Genomic DNA, 24,996 nt, shown 5'->3' with positions numbered 1-24,996 from the left:
ATTCTTAGCAAGCTTTATATAGCCAGTTTATGTGAACTGAAAAAAATTATGGCTGTTGGTATAAAAATTTATAATTAAATCCCTTTTTTCCCAGAGGAATATTTCCTCTGTTCTAATATCATATCTGTGGAAAATCTGATTTGATTCCCATTATTCAGGGGATAACATCTTTTCTAGAGCTGGAGTTCCCAGTAATAGCAGAGACAACCTATGGTTTTTATCACTAAAAATACTTATCTTGTCACTGAAATGCAGCATTCTGATAGTAGAGTCATTGCCTTAAGATGGCATCACTGATAATCACAGAATTTTAGAATTGAGAGATCTTAAATGATTAGTTCTAGTCCAACCCTATTGTTTTATAGTTGTAGAAAATTAAATGACTCGTCTGAGATTATACTGCTTGTTAGTGACCAAGCCAGGACCAGAATCCACAATCCCTGTCCAGTGTTCTTTCTGCTGTACCGTGTTGTTTCCCTCTATACTCTGTAACATGTAATGCTTTTGGTATAGCCGTGTCTTTTAGCGATTGTAAAGGTAGAGGGCTACAAAACTGGATGATGCAATGGAATCATTTTTGTACTTCTTTTATTGTCCGTTTTTCTGGAAATGAATAGTAAAGTGGGGAAACGAAATAAAATATGCTACCTGTTCTTCCCTAGAATTTTTTTCAAACTAAGTAGACAGTACAATCTTAAGTGTAATAATTTCACAAGTGATTTTAAGCCATCGATTTATCTGAAGACTTTCAGGTGGGTCTTTATGGGGTCAACAAAAGTGTAGTCACTTCTGAGACCTTTATGAGTCAGAATCGACTCGACGGCACTGGGTTTGGTTTTTTTTTTGGTTTTAACAGATATTTTGCTGGTTTACATTTTCTAGGAGCTTTGATTATCTAATGCTTTTACTCTTTCCCTTCATTGGGAGAAAGACTGGACTAGTTTTATCAGCATTCAGAATACATTTGTTGAGTGCCCAGCATGTTCTAGACTCAGTGTTCTGTACTAGATGACTCCAGCAGTTCCCTTCTGAATTCCATGGGTCCTCTCTAAATAAGAGGCGTTTCAAGAATTTTGTTCAAATTAAGTACTTTTTTGTCCTTTTTTTCCTTCTCAGTGACTTCCATTTTAGTATTGAGAAATCATTAGTGAAGAAATAAACCCCCTGCCATCGAGTCAATTCCAACTCATTTAGCGACCCACTGAAGAAATGGATAGGTATTTATGTATTATGGTTTGTTAGTATTTTGATATAGCTATTTTTTTTTTTTATAGTTTGTAAGGAACCCTGATGGTATAGTGGTTAAGAACTCACACTGCTAACCAAAACGTAGGCAGTTTGAATCCACCAGCTGCTCCTTGGAAACCCTACAAGACAGTTCAACTCTGTCCTGTAGGGTCATTATGAGTCGGAATCAACTCGATGGCAACAGGAGCCTTGGTGGTGCAGGGATTAAGCACTGAGCTGCTAACGGAAACGTCAGCAGTTTGAACCCACCAGCTACTCCAAAGAAAAAAGATGTGACACTCTGCTTCTGTAAAAATTTACAGCCTTGGAAGCCCCATGGGGCTGCTCTACTCTGTCCTGTAGGGTTACTATGAGTTGGAATCGACTTGACAGCAGTGGGTTTGATTTTGGTTTTATAGTTTATAAAGCACTTAAAGAAATAAGTCAAATGTATAAGTATCACATAATATTCTTGGTCATGCTACTTTTAATCCTTTATAATACTTTTGTGAAAAAATTCTGACAAGCACTTGTTCTTAAAGGAATATTAATGTCAAAAGGAATATTGTTTAGGACTTGGTTGGTCTTGAGCATGCAGGATGCTATTTGGCAATATCTGTTCTAAACTGTTTTGTTTTAATAATTTTGAGATGTTTTAGATTACTGGGGATAAGTCTCAGTTTAGTCGGATCTTGGTTCACATGTGTTCTATTAATTTTATAGGATTGATTTTTTAATTTGAATATACTGACTTAGTAGACTGTGTTCATATTTGATTAGGGACATTTAACCAGTAAATTTGCTTTAAAATAACCTAACAGGTTTTGAGAGTGGGTTGTGTTGAAACTGGATCATGGAAACAAAGGTGTATTATACTGTCCTTAGTACTTTCATATATGTTTAAAATTTTTCAAATTAAAAACTGTTTTAACTAACCAGCAAATAAATTGTTTTAAATAATAATTTAAAAGATAACCCACGATACATTACTTCAGGCTATTGGTAGTCACGCCAGTTTCTCTGTTTTGTGTGAGATAAGGCTACCTCTTTTTCTTGATCACACATCTAAAAGTAATCCCCTCCTCTGAATGTTTGTTTTACTTTATATCTCTTCAGGGACTTCCTGTCTTGAATTATTACTTATGTACATGTCTGTGTGTCTTATTTCCTTTAAAAGATAATTAAATTTTTGAGGGCAGAAACCATGAATCTGATAACTTTCATTTCTTCCAAAAGCCCTATATGATTTCATGTATTTATTGTTTCATAAATATTTGTTGAAGAAACAAAACAGTGGCTTAGATGGTAGTTATTTTATAAACCATTGAAAAACTGATTTAAGTTTAGATTGAACTGCTTGATTTAAATATACATGATTTATTTTTTACATGTATATATTATAATCCTTAAAATAATGAAACTGTATATTTTTCGTATTCAACTTCAAGGCCCTTGCTAAAGAGACCAGTGAAGATGAATTGCCCTCTGATGTGGATTTGAATGACCCATACTTTGCTGAAGAAGTTAAAAAAATGGGTAAGCCAGCCCATATTTATAGTTTCCAGTTGAACTGTGAGATAAAGTTGACGTAAGTAGAAGCAATGTGTCTTAGTCATCTAGTGCTGCTGTAACAGAAATACCACAAGTGAATGGCTTTAACAAAGAGAAGTTTATTTCCTCACAGTAAAGTAAGCTAAAAGTCCAAATTCAGGTCATCAGCTTCAGGGGAAGGCTTTCTCTCTCTCTGTAGGCCTTCTCATCAACCTTGCCCTGGACTGGGAGCGTCTCCACTCAGGGATCCCGGGTCCAAAGGACAAACTGTCCTCCCAGCACTGCTTTCTTGGTGGTATGAGGTCCCCCACTCTCTGCTTCCTTCCCTTTTATCTCTTGTAAGATAAAAGGTAGTACAGGCCACACCCCAGGGAAACTCCCTTTACATTGGAATCAGGAATGTGCCCTTAGTAAGGATATTACAATCTTCTTTAATATAAAATTAAAATCACAGACTCGAGGACAACCACACAATACTGGGAATCATGGCCCAGCCTAATTGGTACACATGTTTGGGGGGGACGTAATTCAGTCTATGACACAATATAAGCTAGTCCTTTTTTAAAAATACCTACAATTTGTATCGCTCCCTTATTGGCTTATAAGCAGGTCTGTCCTGTGGGGGATAAGCATTGATCAGATTGGGAAGAGTCAGCATGCCCCTGTACATACAGGAGTGATTTCTTTGTAGGAGGCTCTTGGTAACATGGTGAATTTAACAGTTTACTGGGGCTCCTTCCTGGGAAATCTCTTTATAGGTAACCAGATTGACTCTATAAGACAATGAGAGGAAATAATCATCTTGTGTGCTTTCACTGATTTATTTTTTATAAAACATCCACTCTAGGACTCTCTTTGCAAAGGCTGTGAAGAATTGAAAGTGTGAAATGAATTCGTTTACATGTTTATGTAGATGTGTGTATATATTTAATTTTTTTTTTACATGGTATTTTAGTATAAAACTTTTTTCTGCCCAAATACACAAAAGCATTTATGTGTGATTTTATCCCTTTTTCATTTTCCCTGCTTCATTATAGCTAAAAGCCAGCTTTTCTCTTACTTTCCATTTTCCTTGAATCTCTAAACTCTCTGGTATCCAGTTTCTTATATCCATGGAGTCTTGTTTCCATTTGCTTATGCACCATTTATTCCTATTCTTTTCTCAGTGCTTTCATTCTTACCTGTTTGGTATGTGTAAATGTGAGTGGTAAGACCCAAGCCATACTTGGACAAGTCCATGCAGAGACCACTGTAAACATTTTCTATTTGTTTTCATCTTCATACCACACACATGAACCCCGAAAGACTTGCTCCTGGAGCAACTTTACACTGGCATTGTGCAGAGAAGGGTTTTGCAAAGTTTCTCTGCTTCTTGTCTCCTGTGACTACTAGGCCAGAATAGTTCTCGACAGGAAAGTCAAAATTGCTCAAAATTATTTCCTGGTTGTTGTAGGCTTTAAGCACTGACATTTTATTGATGAAAAAGAAATCAAAATGAATAGTCTATTGTAGGATGTGAGATTCTTGAGCATTGGAAGGGGAAATGGAAACTTAGCGTACTCTGCTTTTTATCATACCTGAGTGGTCATTTCTACAAGATGATGGATTTTAATTTTAGCTTTATCCTCTGATTTCAGGAAATCAAGTTTATAGTGGAGAAACACAAAACATTAGAGTTTCCTTGTTCTCATTCCAAAGTGTTCCATTTGGCATGTGAAATCTGGTCAGATTGCAGAACTCAGGGTAGAATTAGAAGAATAACATAAATGGTTTGATGGTTTAGGGTAGCCTGTCTCTTGGAATATGCACATTTACGTTGTGGATAAACTTCGTGCAAAGTTAGTATCAGAAGTTCTAAGGGAAGACGGATAGGTCAAAGTAGCTTGCTTTCAATATACATTGGATTTCAGAATACTTCTAGGAGTAAGTGTTTATATTTGGGCTTAAGCTATTTTTCAAAGAGGAATAAGAAAAGTCAGAAAAGCCTGAGAATTTTGTGCATTAAAAAATTAGGACCAAAAGAAATGGTGTCTTACCAGTTTGTTTATTCATTCTATCGATAAATATTTTAAGTACGTACCAGGTGCTGGGCATTCTGCTAGGCTAGAGATACAGTAGTATTAAAACAAGCAAGTTGCATCCTATAGAAATTTATGTCCATTTAGGAAAGACGGATGCTAAACAGGTAAACAAATAAGAATTTTAGCAGAATATGGTACAGGCTTTGAAGGAAAGAAATAGGGCAATATAGAATGTATAACTGGGAGGAAGAAGGGGATAAGGAAGTTTATTTTAACAGGATAGGCAAAGAAGGCTTCTCTGAGGTGAGACATGTAGAATGAGGAATCAGGCATAAAGAGCTGGGAAAAGAGAATTGCAAATGAAGGAGAAGTGGGTAGAAAGGCAATGAGCTGAGAAAGAACTTGTTGAAAAAACCAAAAGACACCAATGTGGCTGTAGCATGGTCAGAGAGAGAGTTTGATATGAGGTAAGGCTGGAGACACAGCTAGGAATAGGCCATGCATGGCCTTGTCATGGCAGCAGACTTGGATTTCACTCTACAGGTAGTGGGAGCCACTGAAGAATCTTTAAGCAAGGATGTGACTTGATCTATTTTAACAGATCACTGGGGTTCCTGCGAGGAGAAAAGATTAAAGAAACCCATTTGTTAGAGCAGGGAGATGAGGCTTTTGTAGAGGTCTAGACAAGAGATGATGGTAGTTTAGACAGCATGCCAGTAATGGAATTGAAAGGAGAAAAGTGAATAGGATTCTAGGTATTTTGGAGATAGGCTTACTGATGTATTTGAATAAGGAAAAATTTTAACATAAGTCCTAGGATTTTGATTTGAGTCTGTGGGTGAATATTCTTCCGTTTACTAAGTTGGGGAGGAATGCAGGAACAATAGTTTTGATACTAGCCACCCTTCTCACCTCACTCTCTACTTCCCTGCAGACATTCAGTCTGCAAACAGTTACTGAGTATCAGAATGACCCAGCCCTTTCATCTACTTTTAGCATTTCTTAGAAGATATTTAAATTAATGAGAATGATACAATTCCTTCCTATCTTTTACATTTTAATCTGACCTCCTAGGTGTAATTGGGGCTTTTAAAAAATGTGTTAGGGAAATATTATCAATATACTCAGATAGATTTAATAAGAAGTTTTCACTCAATTTAGAATTTTTATCCCCCAGGAAAAGTTAAATTAGTACTTAACAGAATCCAGAAACTATACTGAAAAATAAGTGTTGAATGTTAACATTTTGCACTCATGAACCAGGAGGACAGTTTAGAGGATAGATGGAAGGGTACCTGTAAGAGATCAAAGGGAACTTATATTTGCCCTCCAAATATAAGTTCTGTAGTAGGTACTATTGAGAGTTGGGCTTTGGTTGAAATGTACCAGTTTTTGTTTTGTTTTTTTATATAGATATACCTTAAAAAAAAAAAAAAAAAAAAAAAAACCAGTGTTACCTATATGGTAATATCAATTTATCACCACACTATATTGCCTTTACTGTTAATTCATCAAGACAGATTTTGGATTTTAGTACCTTGGAAGATAGTGGAAGATAGTCATTAATATAAGGCTATACATCTTGCTTTCCCCTTTGCCTTCTTATCTTTCATTTGGCCATTTCACAGCTTGTTAGCTATTACAGGTCCACCTGAGTTCAGGTATCAATTATAATGAATGGTTTGTGGCAAGAGTAGGAATGAGTCATTAGTTGAGTTTGGGGGTTACATGTTGTAAAATTCTAGTAGTAGTATTAGCGTCAGAACCTGTGTAACTTCAGGGGGGATAATGAGAATTAACATCAGCACAAAGCTGATTCCCATGAGGTGGAGGTCAGACATACCTCCACACTCTAACCTTTTTACCAGCTTTGACACTAGCTCTCCTTCTCACAGAACTCTGCTTCTCTGCTGCGTTCGATAATCTGTTGTCGCGGTCACACAGGACTCACAAATCACGCTTAGGTGGTTTATTAAGGAAGTAACAGGGTACTACTTGGGATCAGGATCAACAGGCCACAGCTCAGGATCAGGATCAGGAATCATGCAGGCAAAATCTCTCTTCTTCATTGCAGGACAGCTCTCTCAGTTCCTCTTGGCTGTGCAGCCCTACTCCTAGCCCCTGAGGAGAAGCCGCCTCTCCGCTCCCTGAGGACAGGCTTCCTCTTGGACCCCTCAGGACAGGCTGCCACCTGTCACCATCAACTCTGCCACAGGGCCCATTCCAGGCCTCTTGCCCCAGCTGTGCCACTGGGCCACTTCCAGGCCTGTCACTATCTTCAGTGTTAAAGCTCTTAACCTATGTTACAGCTCTTTTAGGAGGTTCTTTGCCTCCTTTCTCTCTCTGCTTCTTCTCTCTCCTTTCTTTCTGCTTCCTACTGCTTCTCTTTTTGCTGTTTTCTGTCTCTGAAACCTCTGTGGGTTTGGTTGCTTCTATACACAAACTCCTGGTCAGTCTCAAGGCGTGGCCCTCCCACCGGGGCCACAACTGACCAGTCCCCTGGCCAATTCCTTCTCAGTAGACCATAGACATTTCATTTGCATAGTAGGCTACAAACACTTCATTTGCATAGCCTATGATCACTTCTTTTACGTAGTATATTGACCAGTTCCTACAAGGTGCATATCAGTCACGGGGCAGGCTGCAGCCCAGGATCAGACAAAAAGTATCAAACCAAGTTCTTTATAGCTTACCCTGGAAATGTAACAAATTCCCTGGGGTAGAAAACTAAGGCAAAGGTATCCTTCAGGGCTTAGGGGGAAAATCTCAAACTGTTTCTCCAAAGAACCAGGGTAAAAGGCCACATAAAGGAACTCATTTCACCATGTACGTGTATTAAGATCTATGTGTCCTGTATCCCCATTAACTTACATTATTGAGTATTTAATACATAGAATAAATTTGGAAAATTCCTGTTTTTCCCAAGAAGCTAAGGAATGTTCTCTAGTTTCCAAAAATATGTAGACTATAATGCAGTAGACTCTCCAGTATTTGGAAGTTAAACAGCTAAACAGGACAGAGACAGTATAAACCAGATAGACTTGGATACATTTATAACACCTTTGCTCTAGACAACCCCATAGAGCTCAATGTACACAGCCTTCAAAATGTGGTAGAATTGAGCTCACTGAATGACCTGGCGTTTGGCTCAGGTTAGGAGGCCATGTGAGTGCTAGAGATCTTTTATAATTTTCTCCCATTTTTTCCCCCCTGCAGTTTACCAACTGCAAACTTGTTATAATTTTTCTGTTTTTTCCTAAACAGCAAACTTCCTATAAATGAGAGTTTTGAAAATCATGTGTGTTTCTAGGATGAGTTAGAAAGTTGTATTTTCTTTTAGAAATGAAGAATTATTGGATAAATTTATTACTGTCTGATTGCATTAACTCTCCTTAGTAAGTTTTTGTTTTTAAGAAATAGGACCAAAGTAAAGTATATCACTTAAAAACATACCCTATTAAAATGTATCCTTTGTCTTGTCAGTTTTGGAAATTTGATAAACCGTCATGAAGATCCAGTTACTATGATACACATATTTGATTCATTCACCCAGTATACTGAGTGCTTACAATGTATTGCTTTTATAGTGTTTTATAGTTTACAAATGCTTTCCTCTAACCCATAGTTAGACCACTTTATAGATGAGTAATCCGGAGCTCAGGAAACGGGTGAGATGCCCAAGGGCCAGTTGGTAGGTGGTAGAACCTGAATCCTACTTGGCTTCCCTTTACTTTTTATAACTCTACAAGTACCTTGTAAAGGCTGAAGCAGTAACAAGGACTCAGATATGTAAGAGCTGGACATGAGGAACTACTGGATTTCCAAGCAAAGCCAGAATGCCCACACCCGTAGGAAGATTACTTAATAGACTGCATTGGATTGTGGACAAGTAATCTCAGAAACAGGAAAATGCTGCCAAAAAGAGTGAACTACTTACCACGTTTGTGGGAGCCCTGGTGGTGCAGTGGTTAAGCAATCAGCTGCTAAACAAAAGATCGGTGGCTGATTCCTCAGCTGCTCTTTGGAAGCCTTATGGTGCAGTTCTGTTCTGTCCTATAGCTTCGCTGTGAGTTGAGATTGACTCAGTGTGACAACGGGCTTGGGTTTTTTGTGTGTTTTTGTTTTACTCTCTCTGTCAGGTCAGTACTGAGGCTACATCTGTCCTCCAGTGAACTCTCTTAACTTCCGTCTCACCTGGAGTGCTCAACTAAACCATCTGGAGGAGTTGGACCAGGGGGCAGTTCTCTTACAATACAAGTAATGGGAAATGACGTTTCCTTTACCAGTATTCCCTTTGCAGATCAAGTTTTTGCAACACATCTTTTTCTATAAATGTACAGGTATTTGCTTAAAGAAATAGTAGCTTCAGTAGAGTTGTTTGGATTTATTTTATTTAACTATACAACTCTAACATCTGATTTGGAGTCTCTGTTAATATTTGACATGTGAGAATCAATCAGGATATACGTTTTGAAGCACTCCCAGCAGTGCCAAAGGATTCGCTGAAAAATAGTAGCATTTTAGAGCAGGTATTTTCTTTTCCCTAGCACTGAGAGTCTGAAAACTTAGCAAAGAGAGAAATAATTTTTTTGAGATAAATTTACATGTCCCCTCTTAATATGATCTCATTAACAGCACAGAAAAGATCTCTACGCATTATTTATCTTTTGACTGAACAGCTCAGTCTAGCACATAGTAAATTCCTTGTGAACAAAGAAATTTTCATCACACTAAAATTGGATATCATTTTTAGCTCTGACCGTCTTAGAGATTGTTCTTTCTCTTGTTACAGTCTTCCTTTTAAGTTTATTTTTATGACTTTTCACCAAAACCAAAAACCAAACCCGTTGCCATCAAGTCAATTCCGACTCATAGCAACCCTATAGGACAGGATAGAACTGCCCCATAGAGTTTCCAAGGAGCGCCTGGCGGATTTGAACTGCCGACCTTTAGGGTAGCAGCCGTATCACCTAACCACTATGCAACCAGGGTTATTATAAAACCCGGAAGTGTTTATTGTGGGCTCTTTGAAATTGTTTCCCACAGCTATATGTGAAGATCTTTGTGTCCTGTGTGTATTAATCACATACAGCCTGATTTTTCTGCCTGCCACAGAAGGCTCTTCTGTACGTTTCGCTTGTCCATTCATTTCAAAAGAAGGAAGCTCTTGCCTTGAGAGCACAGGAGCAGAGGTAAAGGGGGTGGGTCAGACCTGAGAGAGTGGAACATTGATGATACTTGCCTATTGTATTTATGTATGCAAATACATAGATAAATGCATACACATATATTAAAGGAGAGAAAAGTTTATAATTTTAAGGGAGATACATTCCCTAAAAAACATTTGAAATGTGACAAGATACTCACTTAGGGAGAAGAGCTGCATACAATAAGTAATTCCTCTCGGGAGGGCAAAACAAATGCCTTGGTAGCACTGAGGGGTGAGTCTAGCAGTGCTTTTATGCTGATATGTTCTCTTGGCCAGGATGTCTATAGGACCAAAAAACAGTCAAACCCACTGCCATCGAGTCGATTCCAACTCATAGCAACCCTGTAGGACAGACTAGAACTGCCCTGTAGAGTTTCCAAGGAGCGCCTGGCAGATCTGAACTCTGACCTTTTGATTAGCAGCTGTAGCATTTAACCACTATGCCACCAGGGTTTCCATCTATAGGACAAAACCAAAAAACCCACTGCTGTCGAGTCGATTCCGACTCATAGCGACCCTATAGGACAGAGTAGAACTGCCCCATAGAGTTTCCAAGGAGCGCCTGGTGGACTTGAACTGCCGACCTTTTGGTTAGCAGCCGTAGCACTTAACCACTACAGCACCAGGGTTTCCAATCTATAGGACAGGTCTGCGTAATTACAGCAGGGACACGGGGCAGCTTCTGGAGCCTCTCTTGACCTTAGGCTTTGTTTTTCCTTTTATCCCCCATTAACTGCACTTATTCGACCACAGTTACATGTTCTTTGAAATTTGCTTTGTTATTTGACAACCAAATACATTTTAAATTGAAAGGGCTTGCTAAATTGTGCATGGTGGAAATTGTTGAGATGGCATGTGTTTTGTTACGTATATCTTTTAGCACAATTAAAAAATTCACAGGGCTGTGAGAGGGAGGTTAACATTTGATAGAGAAGAAGTGTAATGTGGTTGTTAATAGTAGAAGGCTCGAGCCAGAGTGCTTTGGTTTGAATTTATTTCACTTACTAAGACACTAGCCCTGGTGGCACAGTGTTTAAGCACTCGGATGCTTACCAAAAAGTCAGCAATTAGAACCCACCAGCTGCTCCATGGGAGGAAGATGTGGCAGTCTGCTTCTGCAAAGATTACAGCTTTGAAACCCTTTAGGCATAATTCTGCCCTATCCTGTAGGGTCACCGTGAGTCAGAAGGCAACTTTTTTCCACTTACTAAATCTGAAGTAAACTCAGCTTCTTCATCCACAAAATGAGGATTAAAAAAATTATAGAATCTACCTTAAAGCATTGTTGTGAGGGTTAAATTAGTTGATATGTGTTAAGTGAATAGAACAGTACTGCTTGGCACATTATAAGTGCTGTGTAATTGTTTATCATTATTCCTTTAGAGATCATTGGCTTCTCTGCAATGGAACGACAGGCACAGCTCATTCAAAGAAGACAACGCAGCAGTACAGAGAGGGTTGACATTGTATAATAACCTAGAGTCATAGAACGTGGCTTTGTAGATTCTGAACTTTTTCTCTTTAGGCTGATCTTTCATACTTTAGCACCCTGGCACCAACTCCTTTTGAAGCCCTCCTATTCCAACAGGCAGGAAAAAAAAAAAAAAAAAGGAAGAAAAAATATGATGTCAGCCCTTTTACCAAGGGATCAGGACATCTTTTATATGTACAGTCTTACTGTAATAATGATAGCAAGCATTTATATAGCACCACATATCAAAACCTGTTGCCGTCGAGTCAGTTCTGACTCATGGCAACCCTGGTCACTGAGTATGATGATAGCGTCATGTGTCAGGCATTGATTAAGCATGCCACACTAAGGGTTGAATGAAGATTCATTTAGTCCTCACAAAAACCCTATGAAGTAGATGCTATTACTATAGTCCCCATTTTACAGATAAGGGCACAGAAACAAACTGCCACAGCTAGAATGGGGTAGAGCTAGGGTTTAAACCCAGGCCAGCTGCTCCAGAATCAAGTTCTCTTAACCAGTGCACATTATTTCCTCCCCTTCTGGATGAGAGCATCACATCTAACATCTTGCATCTCCAGAAGCCCCTGAGTCATTGCGAGTCCATATTGATAACTGCATTAATACTTTTTTACAGCAAACTATCCACATCCGCTTTCTTCTTAAAGGAGCTATTGTTTAGTTGATAATTAAATAATTGATTTATTTGCAGTGCTGAAGAAAGGATTTCTAAAAGTTCTTGGAAATGTATCGTGTTGTTCTTTGGGCAAAAAAGATCTCAAGTAGGCAGTTGGAGTCTGAAGTTGAAAGGAGTTAGGGCTAGAAATAAAGTCAACAACAAAGAGAAGATGCTTAAAGCCATGGGGTTGGAAGAAAGAACCTTGAAAATTAGCATAGATAGAGCAGAGGTCTGAGGACTGAGCACTGAGGCCCTACAATATTTCGAGATCACGGAAATAAGGGGGAACCAGCAAAGAAGCCCAAGCCAATGGCCAAGGAGGAGGAAGGATTAATTGGATGTAGTAGCCACCCTCGTCTGAAAATCCCATATCCCAAATAAGAACCAATATTGCAGTGGTTGGTTAAGAGCTCAGGCTGCTAACCAAAAGGTTAACAGTTTGAATCTACCAGCTGCTCCTTGGAAACCCTCCAGGGCAATCTTACTCTGTCCTATAGGGTTGCTGTGAGTTAGAATCATCTCAGTGGCAGTGGGTGTGGTTTGGGGTTTTTTTTTTTTTAGGTATAGCTTCTAGGTCCCTGCAAGGAACATGCCACCAGTTACAAGAGTCACTGCATTTAGGGAAGACTAAAGTTATGAGCACTTAGAGTCCTCAGTTCATGCAGTTTTCCAATCAGAAGCTACTTTACCGTAAACATTTTTGCCTGGTAATAGAGCTAGAAGATTAACCCAAAATCAAATTTGTGCCTGGAGAAGGAGAAAGGGTTTTATTAAATCTTTACTTACAGGTCGTGACTGCCATATTGTTATTGCAAAGATGAATTTTTCATTTTTGTACTTTTTTTTTTTAATGTACAGAGTTTTAAGAGCTTGTATATTCAGATTATTTGAGTTTTTCTCTTCTTTGTTATTTCTTCTATTGTTCTTATGCTAAGAAAATATTTTCTTCTATTCCAAGATCAGGTAGTTATTCTCCTGTGTTTTCTCTTCGGTTTATTTACTTTTTAATGTTTAATTCGTTATCCCTCTGCATTTAATTTTGCTACACATAATAAGATAAGGTTTTTTTTCATCCATAATGAAATAAATATCCAGCACCAGTTATTGAATAATCCCTTCTTTTTCCACTGATGAATGATACTACCTTTTATTATATACTGAATCATACTGTTTCATTGCTCTTAGTATAGATAGTATGATAATTTTTGGGTTATTTTCACTTTGTAGTATATTTTAGTACACTACTATATCATTAGTACACTGGTACATCAAATCCATCACATTAATCTTTGTCAAGAATTTATTGAATGGAATTTTACTTCAAATTTCATTAAATTTGTATATTACTTTCATCATGGGTAGATGTTGAATTTTATCAAATGATCATTCTAGATCTATTGGAATGGTCTTACGGTTTTTCTTTTTTTAGTCTAAGGTGAGGTAAAGTATACATTACTTTCAGAAGAATTTCCTTCTTTGTGATGTTGATTTTCCCATCCAGAAGCATTGTATTTATTCCATTTATGTCCATAGCTTCCTCTCAGTCATATCTTTTTCTCCCTTAGGTTCTATACATTTATTAAGATTATTTGTAAATATTTTATATTCTTGTTACTAGTGTAAACAGATTGTTGCTGATAGTCCTATAATTTTTAACCTTATGTCAATGCATTGTGCCAGGTATAAAGAAAAAATCAATGAAATCTGCAAAAGATGGCACATCTTCAGAGGAAGAAACTGAAATAGAAAGTCAAAAGGTAAGATGTGATCGTTACACGCTTAGTGGATAATTGATATGTATGATTTAAATTAAGTTTTTCATTTGAGTTTACAGGGTCCTTAATAAGAAAATAACTGATTTTAACAATGAATTTTGTTAATCAATTAAAAAACACATAAATTTAGGAACTTAATTTTTAAATCACACTTCAGCTCTCCAACTAGTACAAAGTTAAATTGACTTCAGACCTACAGCATGTTCCCTTATGATGAAGACAAATATATCTTCTTATTAAAAACCCTTAATATAACTGAGATAGAAAATACTATTACTCAAACTTCTAAAATAATTTTAATTCAATCTGCATCTGTCGTGTAATACAGACTTCACCTTTATGACTTGTTAAATGCTGATTCCTCTCATTACTGCAAACAACGTAAGTATGTATAGAATTAAAGTCATCCTTTAATGATGAAGTACAAGTGAGCCTTGTACTTCAATGACCACAAAGGTCCACAGTGCAGAGGTTTTTTTTGCTGAGGCAAAAATTGGAGTCTACAATGCCCTAAGGCCAACTGACATTCCCATCAGGTGAGCCTGACTGGCCACGTAACACCTGCATCTTAATCTTCCCTATTCTCCACTCATCACATATACAAAATGGCTCATAAAGTTATTTTCAAGGCAGCAGAAAAACTTTCCTTGTTCAAACTGGTTCTAAAAAGAAAGCCAACTGTACGTTCCAGTGATGGAAGGGAAAGGAAAATAAAGTACTTTGAAATGGTAATATGGGAAGATTCACAGAGGCCTGCATACTCTTTTTTTCCAGTATACATGGTGGTTTACTTGATATCTTCAGGGTTCTCGTTGAATCCCATGGTCACTGGAAGAAACAGTCATTATGTTAGATTTCAGAAATAAATGTTAGGCTCTTGCCTTGATAGAAACCTGTCAATATTGAGAGAATAAATCCAATAAATAAATAAATTTCTTGTTGTAAAAGTACATGTTTGGAGATTTTGCTGAGTATATCACAAAATACTATACATTTGCAAGATTTAATGTCATTGTTTAGAAAGACTAAAATGAAAGCAAGAAATTTTTATTTGGGTACCCTTGTTCATGCAGCCGACTAACCAGCTACACTCAGTGAAATGTGGTCTGGTTTTTAAATACAAGCTTTCGCTCCTCTCCTGCTCTCAGTGTTGATGTTGCTTCTAAAGACTACCTTATCACTATACGAAGATCTCTGGGTTTCTTTTTGAATTTCGCTAATCCATAATCAGATTACAAATGATAGCTGTTACCCTGGAGCATTAGTGATTGTGCTCTCCTTTCTAAGAGTATTTGTGCCCCATTCTACTTCTGGGGTGAGGGGGAGAGAAATCTGTATTTGAACTTCTTCTCTCCACAGGCTGAAATGGCTTTGCTCATGATGGATGAGGAAGAGGAGGAGGGCAGCAAGAAACACTTTAATTACAACAAGATTGTGGAACACCAGAATCTGAGCAAAAAGAAGAAAAAACAGCTCATAAAAAAGAAGGAATTATTAGAGGATGACTTCGAGGTAACACCAGGGACATACATCATTAGCTTCTTAAGCTGGGATTTAGTCTAAATCAGCGCCTTAGACAAAAATTGAGTGTAGTTAAAGTTACCTTTGGAGATGTCCCAGAAAGGACCCAAGTTAGAGCCAAAACTACCATCTTTTAGTCCGGTATAGCCAATTGGTCCCCCAGGGTGAATCAAATCACTGTGGCTTTGGTTGAGCACCAGGTGAAGCAGTTGGTATGTATTTTGGTAGCCATGTTACACCAAAAATATGTAGCTTTTAATGTTAGAATCACCTTCCATGTAATGCTCACGCTGGGAAAGGTATACAGAATTAAGTCCAAATGAGGAATAGCTGGCTTTCATCATGTCAAGTCACACTCCCTGTAGAATGACCAGTGGTGAGTTTTAATCACTCTGTTTCTTGATTCCATCTCTCACTTCTTTCCCTCTTTTTTGGTGAGTACACACCCCTACTGTCCACAGAGTCCCTATGTATGAGTTTTCAACCCTTTACAAAAAACCTACAAATGCTATCAAGAACTATTTAATGACTTGCAACCACTCGCATGGAAAAACATGGGGGACTTTTTGAATTTGCTCAAAGAACAGAGGAAGTATAGCGATAACTTCTAGGTAGTATGTAGAAGGTCCACATGAGGCTACTCTGCAGCTCCAGTTTACGTGAGTCAGTTCCATTGTTCGGCTCTCCACTGAACTCTTCAGTGAATTGGTTTTCTTATAAAAAGTTAAAAGCAAAGAATGATCCAGCAACAAAAAAATCCCTGGCCCAGACGGCTTCACTGAAGAATTCTACCAAACATTCAGAGCTCACACCAGTACTACTAAAACTATTTCAGAGTATAGAAAAGGAAGGAATACTTCTGAATTCTTTCTATGAAGCCACTGTAACCGTGATACCAAAGCGAGGCAAAGACAACACAAAAAAAGAAAATTACAGACCAATATTTGTCATGAATATAGATGCAAAAATTCTCAACAAAATTCTAGCCAATAGAATTCAGCATCACATCAAAAAAAAAATAATACACCACAACCAAGTGGGATTTATATGGTATGCAAGGATGGTTCAACATTAGAAAATCCATCAACATAATTCACCATGTAAATGGAACAAAAGAATCACATGATCATTTCAGTCGATGCAGAAAAGGCGTTTGATAAAATCCAACAAACATTCCTGATAAAAACTTTCAATAAAATGGGAATAGAAGAGAAATTCCTCAACATAATAAAGGGCATCTATACAAAACCAAGAGCCAACATCATTCTCAATGGAGAGGCTGAAAGCATTGCCCCAAGAATGGGAACAAGACAAGGATGCCTTTATCACCATTCCTATTTAACATTGCGGTGAAAGTCCTAGCTAGAGTAATAAAGCAAGAAAAAGAAATAAAGGGCATCCAGATTGGAAAGGAAGAAGTAAAATCCCTATTCACAGGTGATATGATACTACACATAGAGAACCCCAAGATTCCACAAGGAAACTACTAGAACTAACTGAAAGATTCACCAGAGTAACAGAATACAAGATCAACATACAAAAATGATCTGGATTCCTATAAGCCAACAAAAAGAGCTTCAAAAAGGAAATCAGGAAGAAAATACCATTTATAGTAGCCCCTACGAAGATTTTTAAAAACTTAGGAATAAAGCTAACCAGGGATGTAAAAGGCCTAGACAAAGAAAACTGCAAAACACTATTGCAAGAAACCAAAAAAGACCTACATAAATGGAAAAACATACCATGCTCATGAATAGGAAGACAACATTGTGAAAATGTCAGTTCTACCCAAAGTGATTTATAGATATGATACAATCCCAATCCAGATAGGAACAACATTCTTTAATGGAAAATCTAATCAATTTTATATGGAAAGGAAAGAGGCCCCATATAAGCAAAATATCACTGAAGAAAAAGAACAAAGTAGGGACGTCATACTACTGACCTTAGAACCTACTACACAGCCACAGTAGTCAAAACAGCCTGGTACTGGTACAACAGGCACATAGACCAGTGGAACAAAATTGAGAACGCAGATATAAATCTATCCACCTGTGATCAGCTGATCTTTGACAAAGGACCAAAATCCATTAAATGAGGAAAAGAAAGTCTTTTTAACAAATGGTGCTGGCAGAACTGATGTCCATCCATAAAAACAGTGAAACAGGACCCATACCTCACACCATACACAAAAACTAAAAAATGGATCAAAGACTTAACTGTAAAACCTTAAACAATAAAGGTCACGGAAGAAAAAATATGTACAACACTAGTGACCCTAATACATGGCATGAATACAATACAAACCATAGCAAATAATGCACAAACACCAGAAGATAAACCAGATAACTGGGAGCTCCTAAAAACTACACAATTCGTGCTCATCAAAAGACTTCACAAAAAGAGAACCTACAGGCTGGGAAAAAATTTTGGGTATGACATAGCCGACAAGGGTCTAATCTCTAAAATCTATAGAATATTTTAACAACATCAGTAACGAAGACAACCCAGTTAAGAAATAGGCAAAGGATATGAACAGACACTTCACCAAAGATGACATTCAGGCAGCTAACAGACACTTGAGAAAATGCTCACTATCATTAGCTGTTGTTGTCATGTGCCGTCAAGTCGGTTCCGACTTATAGCAACCCTGTGCACAACAGAACAAAATACTGACCAGTTCTGCACCATCCTCACAATTGTTGCTATGCTTGAGCCCATTGTTGCAGCCAGTATGTCAGTCCATCGCATTGAGGGTCTTTCCCCTTTTCAATGACCCTCTATTTTACCAAGCATGATGTCCTTCTCTAGGGACTGATCCCTCCTGATACGTATGTCCATCCTTGCTTCTAAGGAGCATTCTGGTTGTACGTCTTCCAAGACAGATTTGTTTATTCTTTTGGCAGTCCATGGTATATTTAATATTCTTTGCCAGCACCACAATTCAAAGGCGATAATTCTTTGGTCTTCCTAATTCATCGTCCAACTCACACATGCATATGAGGCTATTGAAAACACTGTGGCTTGGGTCAGGTGCACCTTAGTCCTCAAGGTGACATCTTTGCTTTTTAACTCTTTAAAGAGATCTCTTTTTAACACTTTAAAGAGATCTCTTGCAGCCAATTTGCCCAATGCAATACATCTTTTGATTTCTTGACTGTGGCTTCCATGGCTGTTGATTGTGGATCCATGTAAAATGAAATCCTTGACAACCTTACTTTTCTCTGTTTATCATAATGTTGATTTATTGGTCCGGTTGTGATTTTCATCAGTAAATGCTTCAAGTCCTCTTCACTTTCAGCAAGCAAGGTTGTGTCATCTGCATATCGCAGGTTGTTAATGCATCTTCCTCCTATTGTGATGCCTGTTCTTCATAAAGTCCAGCTGCTGTAATTATTTGCTCAGAATACAGATTGAATAAGCATGGTAGAAGGGTACAACCCTGACACAAAGCCTGACTTTAAACCACACAGTATCCCATTGTTCTATTTGAAGAAGGCGTTAGCCATTAGAGAAATGCAAATCAAAACTCTAGTGAGATGCCATCTCACCCCGACATTGTTGGCAGGAATAAAAAAAAAATAATAAGTGTTGGAGAGGTTGCGGGGAGATTGGAACTCTTATGCACTGCTGGTGGGAATGTAAAACGGTACAACCACAATGGAAAATGATATGGAGCCTCCTTAAAAAGCTAGAAATAGAAATACCATATGATCCAGCAATTGCACTCCTAGGACTATATCCTAGAGTAACAAGGGCTGCCATACAAATAGACATATGCACTCCCATGTTTATTGCAGCATTATTCACAATAGCAAAAAGATGGAAACAACCTCAGTGCCCATCAACAGATGAATGAATAAACAATTTATGGTACATACACACATTGGAATACTACCCAGTAATAAAGAACAATGAAGGATCCACAAAACATCTCACAACATGGGTAAATCTGGGGGACATTATGTGGAGTGTCTTAGGCTAGAGAAGCAAAACCAGTAAAACATATAAATATATACTTAGAGGGAGAGATGTATATCAAAGAAATGGCCCCCGAGATTGTAAAGGCTAGAATGTCCCATGTCCGTGAATCAGAATAGAGATTTCTCCTGATTCACGTAGCCACAGGGGCTGACGAACCCAAGATCAGCAGGTTGGAGAACAGGGCTCTTGGACACAGACTGCAGATCAACGAATCCCAAGATTGGCAGGTAGGCTGCTAGCTCAAGTTCCAAGAACCAGAGGTCAAACAGGAGGCAGCTGCAGGATCCAGAAAGGGCAAAAGCCAGAATGTCCGTTTATATTCGATGCAGGCTGTACGCCCAAGGAAACTCTTTCAACTGATTGGCTACTCACAACAGGTCCCATTGTGGGGGTGATCGCATATAAACAGAATCATGGCCCAGCCAATTTGACACATAATCACACTGAGTGAAGTAAATCAATCACTAAAGGACAAATATCGTATAAGACTACTATTACAAAACCCCAAGAAAAGGTTTACGTACAGACAAAAACAATCTTTGATGGTTAGGAGGGAGGGAGGGAGGAAGTGAGGAGGGGAAATCACTAACTAAATAGTAGACAAGTGTTAACTTTGGTGAAAGGAAAGACAGCACACAACATAGGGGAAGTCAGTACAACTTTGCCAAAGGAAAGCCGTGGAAGCTTCCTAAACACATCCAAACACCTTGAGGAGGAAACTGGAGCTGAGGGCTGGAGACCATGCTCTCGGGGGACATCTCAGTCAGTTGGCATAACATAGTTGGTAAAGAAAATGTCCTACATCCTGCTTTGGTGAGTAGCATCTGAGATCTTAAAAGCTTGCAAACAGTCTCCTAAAATACATCTGTTGGTCTCATCATGTTTGGAGCAAAGAAGAATGAAGAAAATCAAAGACACAAGGAAAATATTAGTTGTAATGACTAGTGGACCACTTCAACTACAGCCTCCACCAGCCTAAGCCCAGAAGAAGTAGATGGCTACTGGGTACCGCCACTGAGAGCACTGACAGGGATCACAATAGAGGGTCTGGGACAGAGTGGGAGAAAAATATAGAGCAAAATTAAAATTCACCAAAAAAAGACCAAACTTACTGGTCTAACAGAACTGGAGGAACCCCCAAGACTGTGGCCCCCGGATGCCCTACTAACTCAGAACTGAAGCCTTTCCTGAAGTCTACCTTTCAACCAAAGATTAAACAGGCCTATAAAATAAACAATGACATATGAGGAATGTGCTTCTTAGTTCAATCAAGTATACGAGACCAAATGGACAACACCTGCCCAAATAAAGACAAAAAGACAGGTAGGTACAGGGAAACTGGACAAATAGACACGGAGAACCCAGGGTGGAAAGCGAAAGAGGGAGAGTGCTAACACATTGCAAGGATTGCAACCAGTGTCACAAAACAATATGTGTATAAATTTTTTAATGAGAAACTAATTTGTGCTGTGAACTTTCACCTAAAGATTTGTTATCAAATCTTCTGTTACAGATAACCTTTACACATTAATAGTTGTACATGAAAACGTTCTTCTCATCTGTTCTTAGTATAACTAGGAAAAGCTATTGACCCATTTCCAGATGGACTCATGTTTCCCGTGGTAGTGCTAGGTGGCAATAAACTGTTCTCCCTTTCTTGCTGTTCACATCTGTGCTTGGTAACACTTGAAAGCCTGGCTGAAGTTAAGGTATGCTCGTAAATGTGGGACTACCCGTGTTTTTGTAGAAACATAGAAGATAAATTGGGGCCTTTTATCTGACCAGACCTTGGTCTTTCTCATAAACCAAAACCAAAACAAAACTCATTGCTGTTGAGTCAACCCCAACTCATAGTGACTTTACAGGACAGAATAAAACTGCCCCATAGGCTTTCCAAGGGGCGGCTGATGGACTTTTTGATCAGCAGCCAAACGCTCAGCCACTGCACCACCAGGGCTCTACAGGTCTTTCCCATAGTCGTCTTTAAATTCTTTAATTTATGAATCACATCAGTAGCTACTCATTTTTGGTACCAGGGTTATAATTTAAAATGCACTCAGAAAGCAGAGTCTGACACTGCTTTATGCTTTGTGTAAAACTTCCGCAGGGAGTGTCATAGGTAGTTTATGCCAGTCAGAAACAGATTTCACGTTGTAAGCGTGGGGAAGCCCTGCCTCAAAAACTCTTCTACAGTTGATTAAGTGGCCAGTGTCACCCACTGCAGTTCCTGTTCAAGTAGATTGTCATTACCTAAGAACAGTGTGCTTTGTTTGTTACAGACCAGGGGTGGGCCTTAAAACTCCATTAAAAATCTGTAGCAAAACAGTTTTCCACGAATGAATGTATTTTATATAATAAAAAATTCCCTGATTTTCTAAATTTCTGCCTATTTCTGGACCTTTGGTTTACTAATTCTTTCTTTTGGTTTGCAGGTAAATGTTAAGGATGTACGGTTTCAGGCAATGTATACTTCCCACTTATTTAATTTGGATCCCTCAGATCCTAATTTCAAGAAAACAAAAGCTATGGAAAAAATCCTTGAGGAGAAAGCCCGACAAAGAGAACAAAAAGAACAAGAATTTTCTCAGGCAATAAAGAAAAAAGAGAGTGAGATTGAAAAGGAATCACAGAAGAAGTCTATTGATCCTTCCTTGTCAATGTTGATTAAATCTATAAAAACCAAAACAGAGCAGTTTCAAGCAAGAAAAAAACAAAGAGTCAAATAACTGGATATTGTTTCATTTTGGACTGAGAATCATTTTCCTAGTGTATACAGAAATGGTTGAAGGCATAGCTTTGGGGAACAAAGCTACCTTTCAATAATATGAATGAAATCTTAGTCTGACCATTTTAAGATTTCTCACCATCAATAATCGTTGGACCTAATTGTGGGTGATTAGTGGATTTATACTGTACTTTTCCACAGATTAATTCTACTTAACGCGAGTTATCTGAAATACAGAATTTATAAAATTTTTATGTTTTATAAAATTTGGGTCATACTAGTAGAAAGTTATTCTAAGTTAGTGTTTTTAAAGACTCTTTACAATTCTATGTAAAAAATATAGCAATGCCCAGTCTTGAGTCTGTGTAAGAGTTAGGGACAGTTTGGAAATACGTATATGCAGTACATTAATTTCTCTGAAAGGAAGAGACACATTTAGATATCTATTAAAATAATTTATTTTTCTAGCCATAAAGAATGGATACCAAGATCTTTCCGTTTTAGTTTGGTCGTGTTGATTATAGTTTGTTTATGAAATTAATTTGTAAATAAAAGTACAAAATATTTTTATTTGTATAGAACTGATTTGTTTTTATGTACCTCAAATAAACTGCTCTCTGGAAAAGTATCTGAAAAAATGACTTTAACTCTTTAAGATGACAACTCCAAGAAGCGGACATTCTAAGCTTGCATTGCCCATAATTATATTGGAAACGTTCAGAGCTCTCCAGTGGTTTTTCTATTTGTCATAACAGAAAGTTCTTCTGTCCGCCTTGCAGATTTTTGGAATGCTTGGAAGGGTGGATATGCTGCTATAGAGTTTAAGGCAATCTGAATTCTTTTTAAAATTAAATTAAAACACAACTTCAAGGCCCTGACATTCTTGGGTCTCATCTGGTCTAGATTTTATAAACTATTAATGGGCCACTTAGAAGAATTAGGTGTGCTTTATAAGTAAATGAAAATAAAACCAAAATGGTCATTTAAAGCACAGGGTAAGTAGGGTAGCTTCTCAAAGGCAGTAGGAGTTTCGCCAGGTTTGTGTTTCATAGTTAACTTGACATTTTTGGTATTAAAAATTCAAGCCTGCCAATGTAGCATATTTTTTAAAGAGTAAAACGATGCAAATTCAGAGTGATATCAAAATAATAAGAGCATAAAACAATCTCAAAGGAGAAGGAAAAAAAGCACATTTAAATTGTTCATGATAGTAGGAAACATGCAGATTAAACTGGAAAGTGTGTATCATAAAGCACTGACATTGGTAGGTTATTCAGCTGAATAAGGAGTGCTCCTGGTGATTCCTCTGTGTCTTCAACTTCCCAGTTATTAACTACTCATCACTGAAAGGTTGTGAATCTTAATGTGTTTGTGGATATAGTCTACAAGCAATTCTATAATGGTTCATAATACAGATTTCTCCTGCTATCCGAAAATAATGTTCTGTAAAACCTTTTGTAAGCCGAAATGGCATAAAGTGAAGAAGTCATTACCGTTAATTTGCACGGGAAAAGTTTTTGGACATTCCCAGACCCAAAAAATAATGTACCAAGCCATACCAAATAACCCACAAAACCTAAAATAACACTAACACATAGTAAAAGTGGGAACGATATGATAAATACACAGCCTATATGAAGTAGAAATAATGTATGTACTGTGTGGTTTCTTTTGCCAGAATCAGGTAGACAGCACACTGGAAGGGTGAGAGGTGATGGTAGTGATGATGGTAGCCCCAAAGCCTGGCTGGCAATGGCACATGGGGCTGGGTTGAAGGTCAGGGGTTCGAATCCCATAGAAGAGGGAGATTTATATTAACTGAGTGCCCATGGATGAGTCCTACAGTTAAGGAAATGCAAAGGGAACATCAAAGTGTTCATACGTCACCAGGCATTTGTTTGGATATGGCTGGGTCCTTCAACAAGGGCAGAGGAGCTTGGTCAAGCCCCTATGTAAATCGGAAAGCGAACACTTTGACTTGACGCTTCATTGAGCTGCTCACTTGTTCCAGAGGAGTGTGAACAGGTGTGCCTCTCCAAAAGAAAAGAACGCCTTCGAGTCATTTCTGACACATAGCAACCCTATATTTTCGCTTTTCAGCTTATTTAGTAAAAGTGAAAATCCTCTTTGGATTTTTTTTCTTTAGCAAAAACGGTGAAAAGTGAACTTTTGAAAAGCAGGGGAATACCTGTATTTCGTTCAATGCAAGGAAGATGCTTGTTCCCTTTAAACTGTTTTATTATAGTGTAAAGATTGCTTGCAGTTTGATTTTAAGGTTTCAGTGAAATTGAGCTTTGTATGGCTAGTTGGTTTTTTTTTTTTTTTTTGAGTGCTTTGTTTTCAAGTCACTGCATTTAATTGTAAATCTCATTTTTGGTTGGTTATAACACATTTTGAGCACTTAAGTTATGCACAGCCGTGGCTCCTTTTTCAAAGAGTTGGTATTTTTTAAGTAGAAAAAAATAATCGAACAGCATAATCAGGTACTACATTGTATTAAGTAAATATTCCAAAGCAAGAACTCTAGGGCTTTTAAATGATTGCAAGTTGTGAAATTCAGGATAAAAAATAGCCATTGTCACAACTCAGCAATGTGAAGGTAATTTTGATGACTCTCAAGGCTACATTTATTTGGATTTGGTATGTGGGGAAGTATAGAAAGATGGACAGAGGATAGATCAGCATTACACCATCTAGCCGAGCCAAACCAAACCAAACCCACTGCTATGGAGTCAATTCCAACTCATAGCGACGCTACAGGACAGAGTAGGACTACCCTATAGGGTTTCCAAGGCTGTAAAACTTTACTGAAGAAGTCTGCCAAATCTTTCTC

The 24,996-nt window shown here is 37.9% G+C and overlaps 1 protein-coding gene across 1 annotated transcript in view; it reads left to right on the top strand.

Moving 5' to 3' along the window:
* ESF1 (ESF1 nucleolar pre-rRNA processing protein homolog) overlaps positions 1-22,732 on the top strand; it is a 78,640-nt gene extending 55,908 nt beyond the window's left edge. The window contains exons 11-14 of the mRNA XM_049868956.1: positions 2,676-2,763; positions 13,839-13,915; positions 15,293-15,445; positions 21,871-22,732. Of these exons, the coding sequence (XP_049724913.1) occupies positions 2,676-2,763; positions 13,839-13,915; positions 15,293-15,445; positions 21,871-22,164 (612 nt within the window). The 3' untranslated portion in view covers positions 22,165-22,732. The remainder of the gene's footprint in view (positions 1-2,675; positions 2,764-13,838; positions 13,916-15,292; positions 15,446-21,870) is intronic.
* The last annotated feature ends 2,264 nt before the right edge of the window (positions 22,733-24,996 follow it).

This window comes from Elephas maximus, chromosome 25, assembly GCF_024166365.1.
Source record: "Elephas maximus indicus isolate mEleMax1 chromosome 25, mEleMax1 primary haplotype, whole genome shotgun sequence".
NCBI classification, from domain to species: Eukaryota; Metazoa; Chordata; class Mammalia; order Proboscidea; family Elephantidae; genus Elephas; species Elephas maximus.
This window is presented reverse-complemented; position numbering and strand designations above follow the sequence as displayed.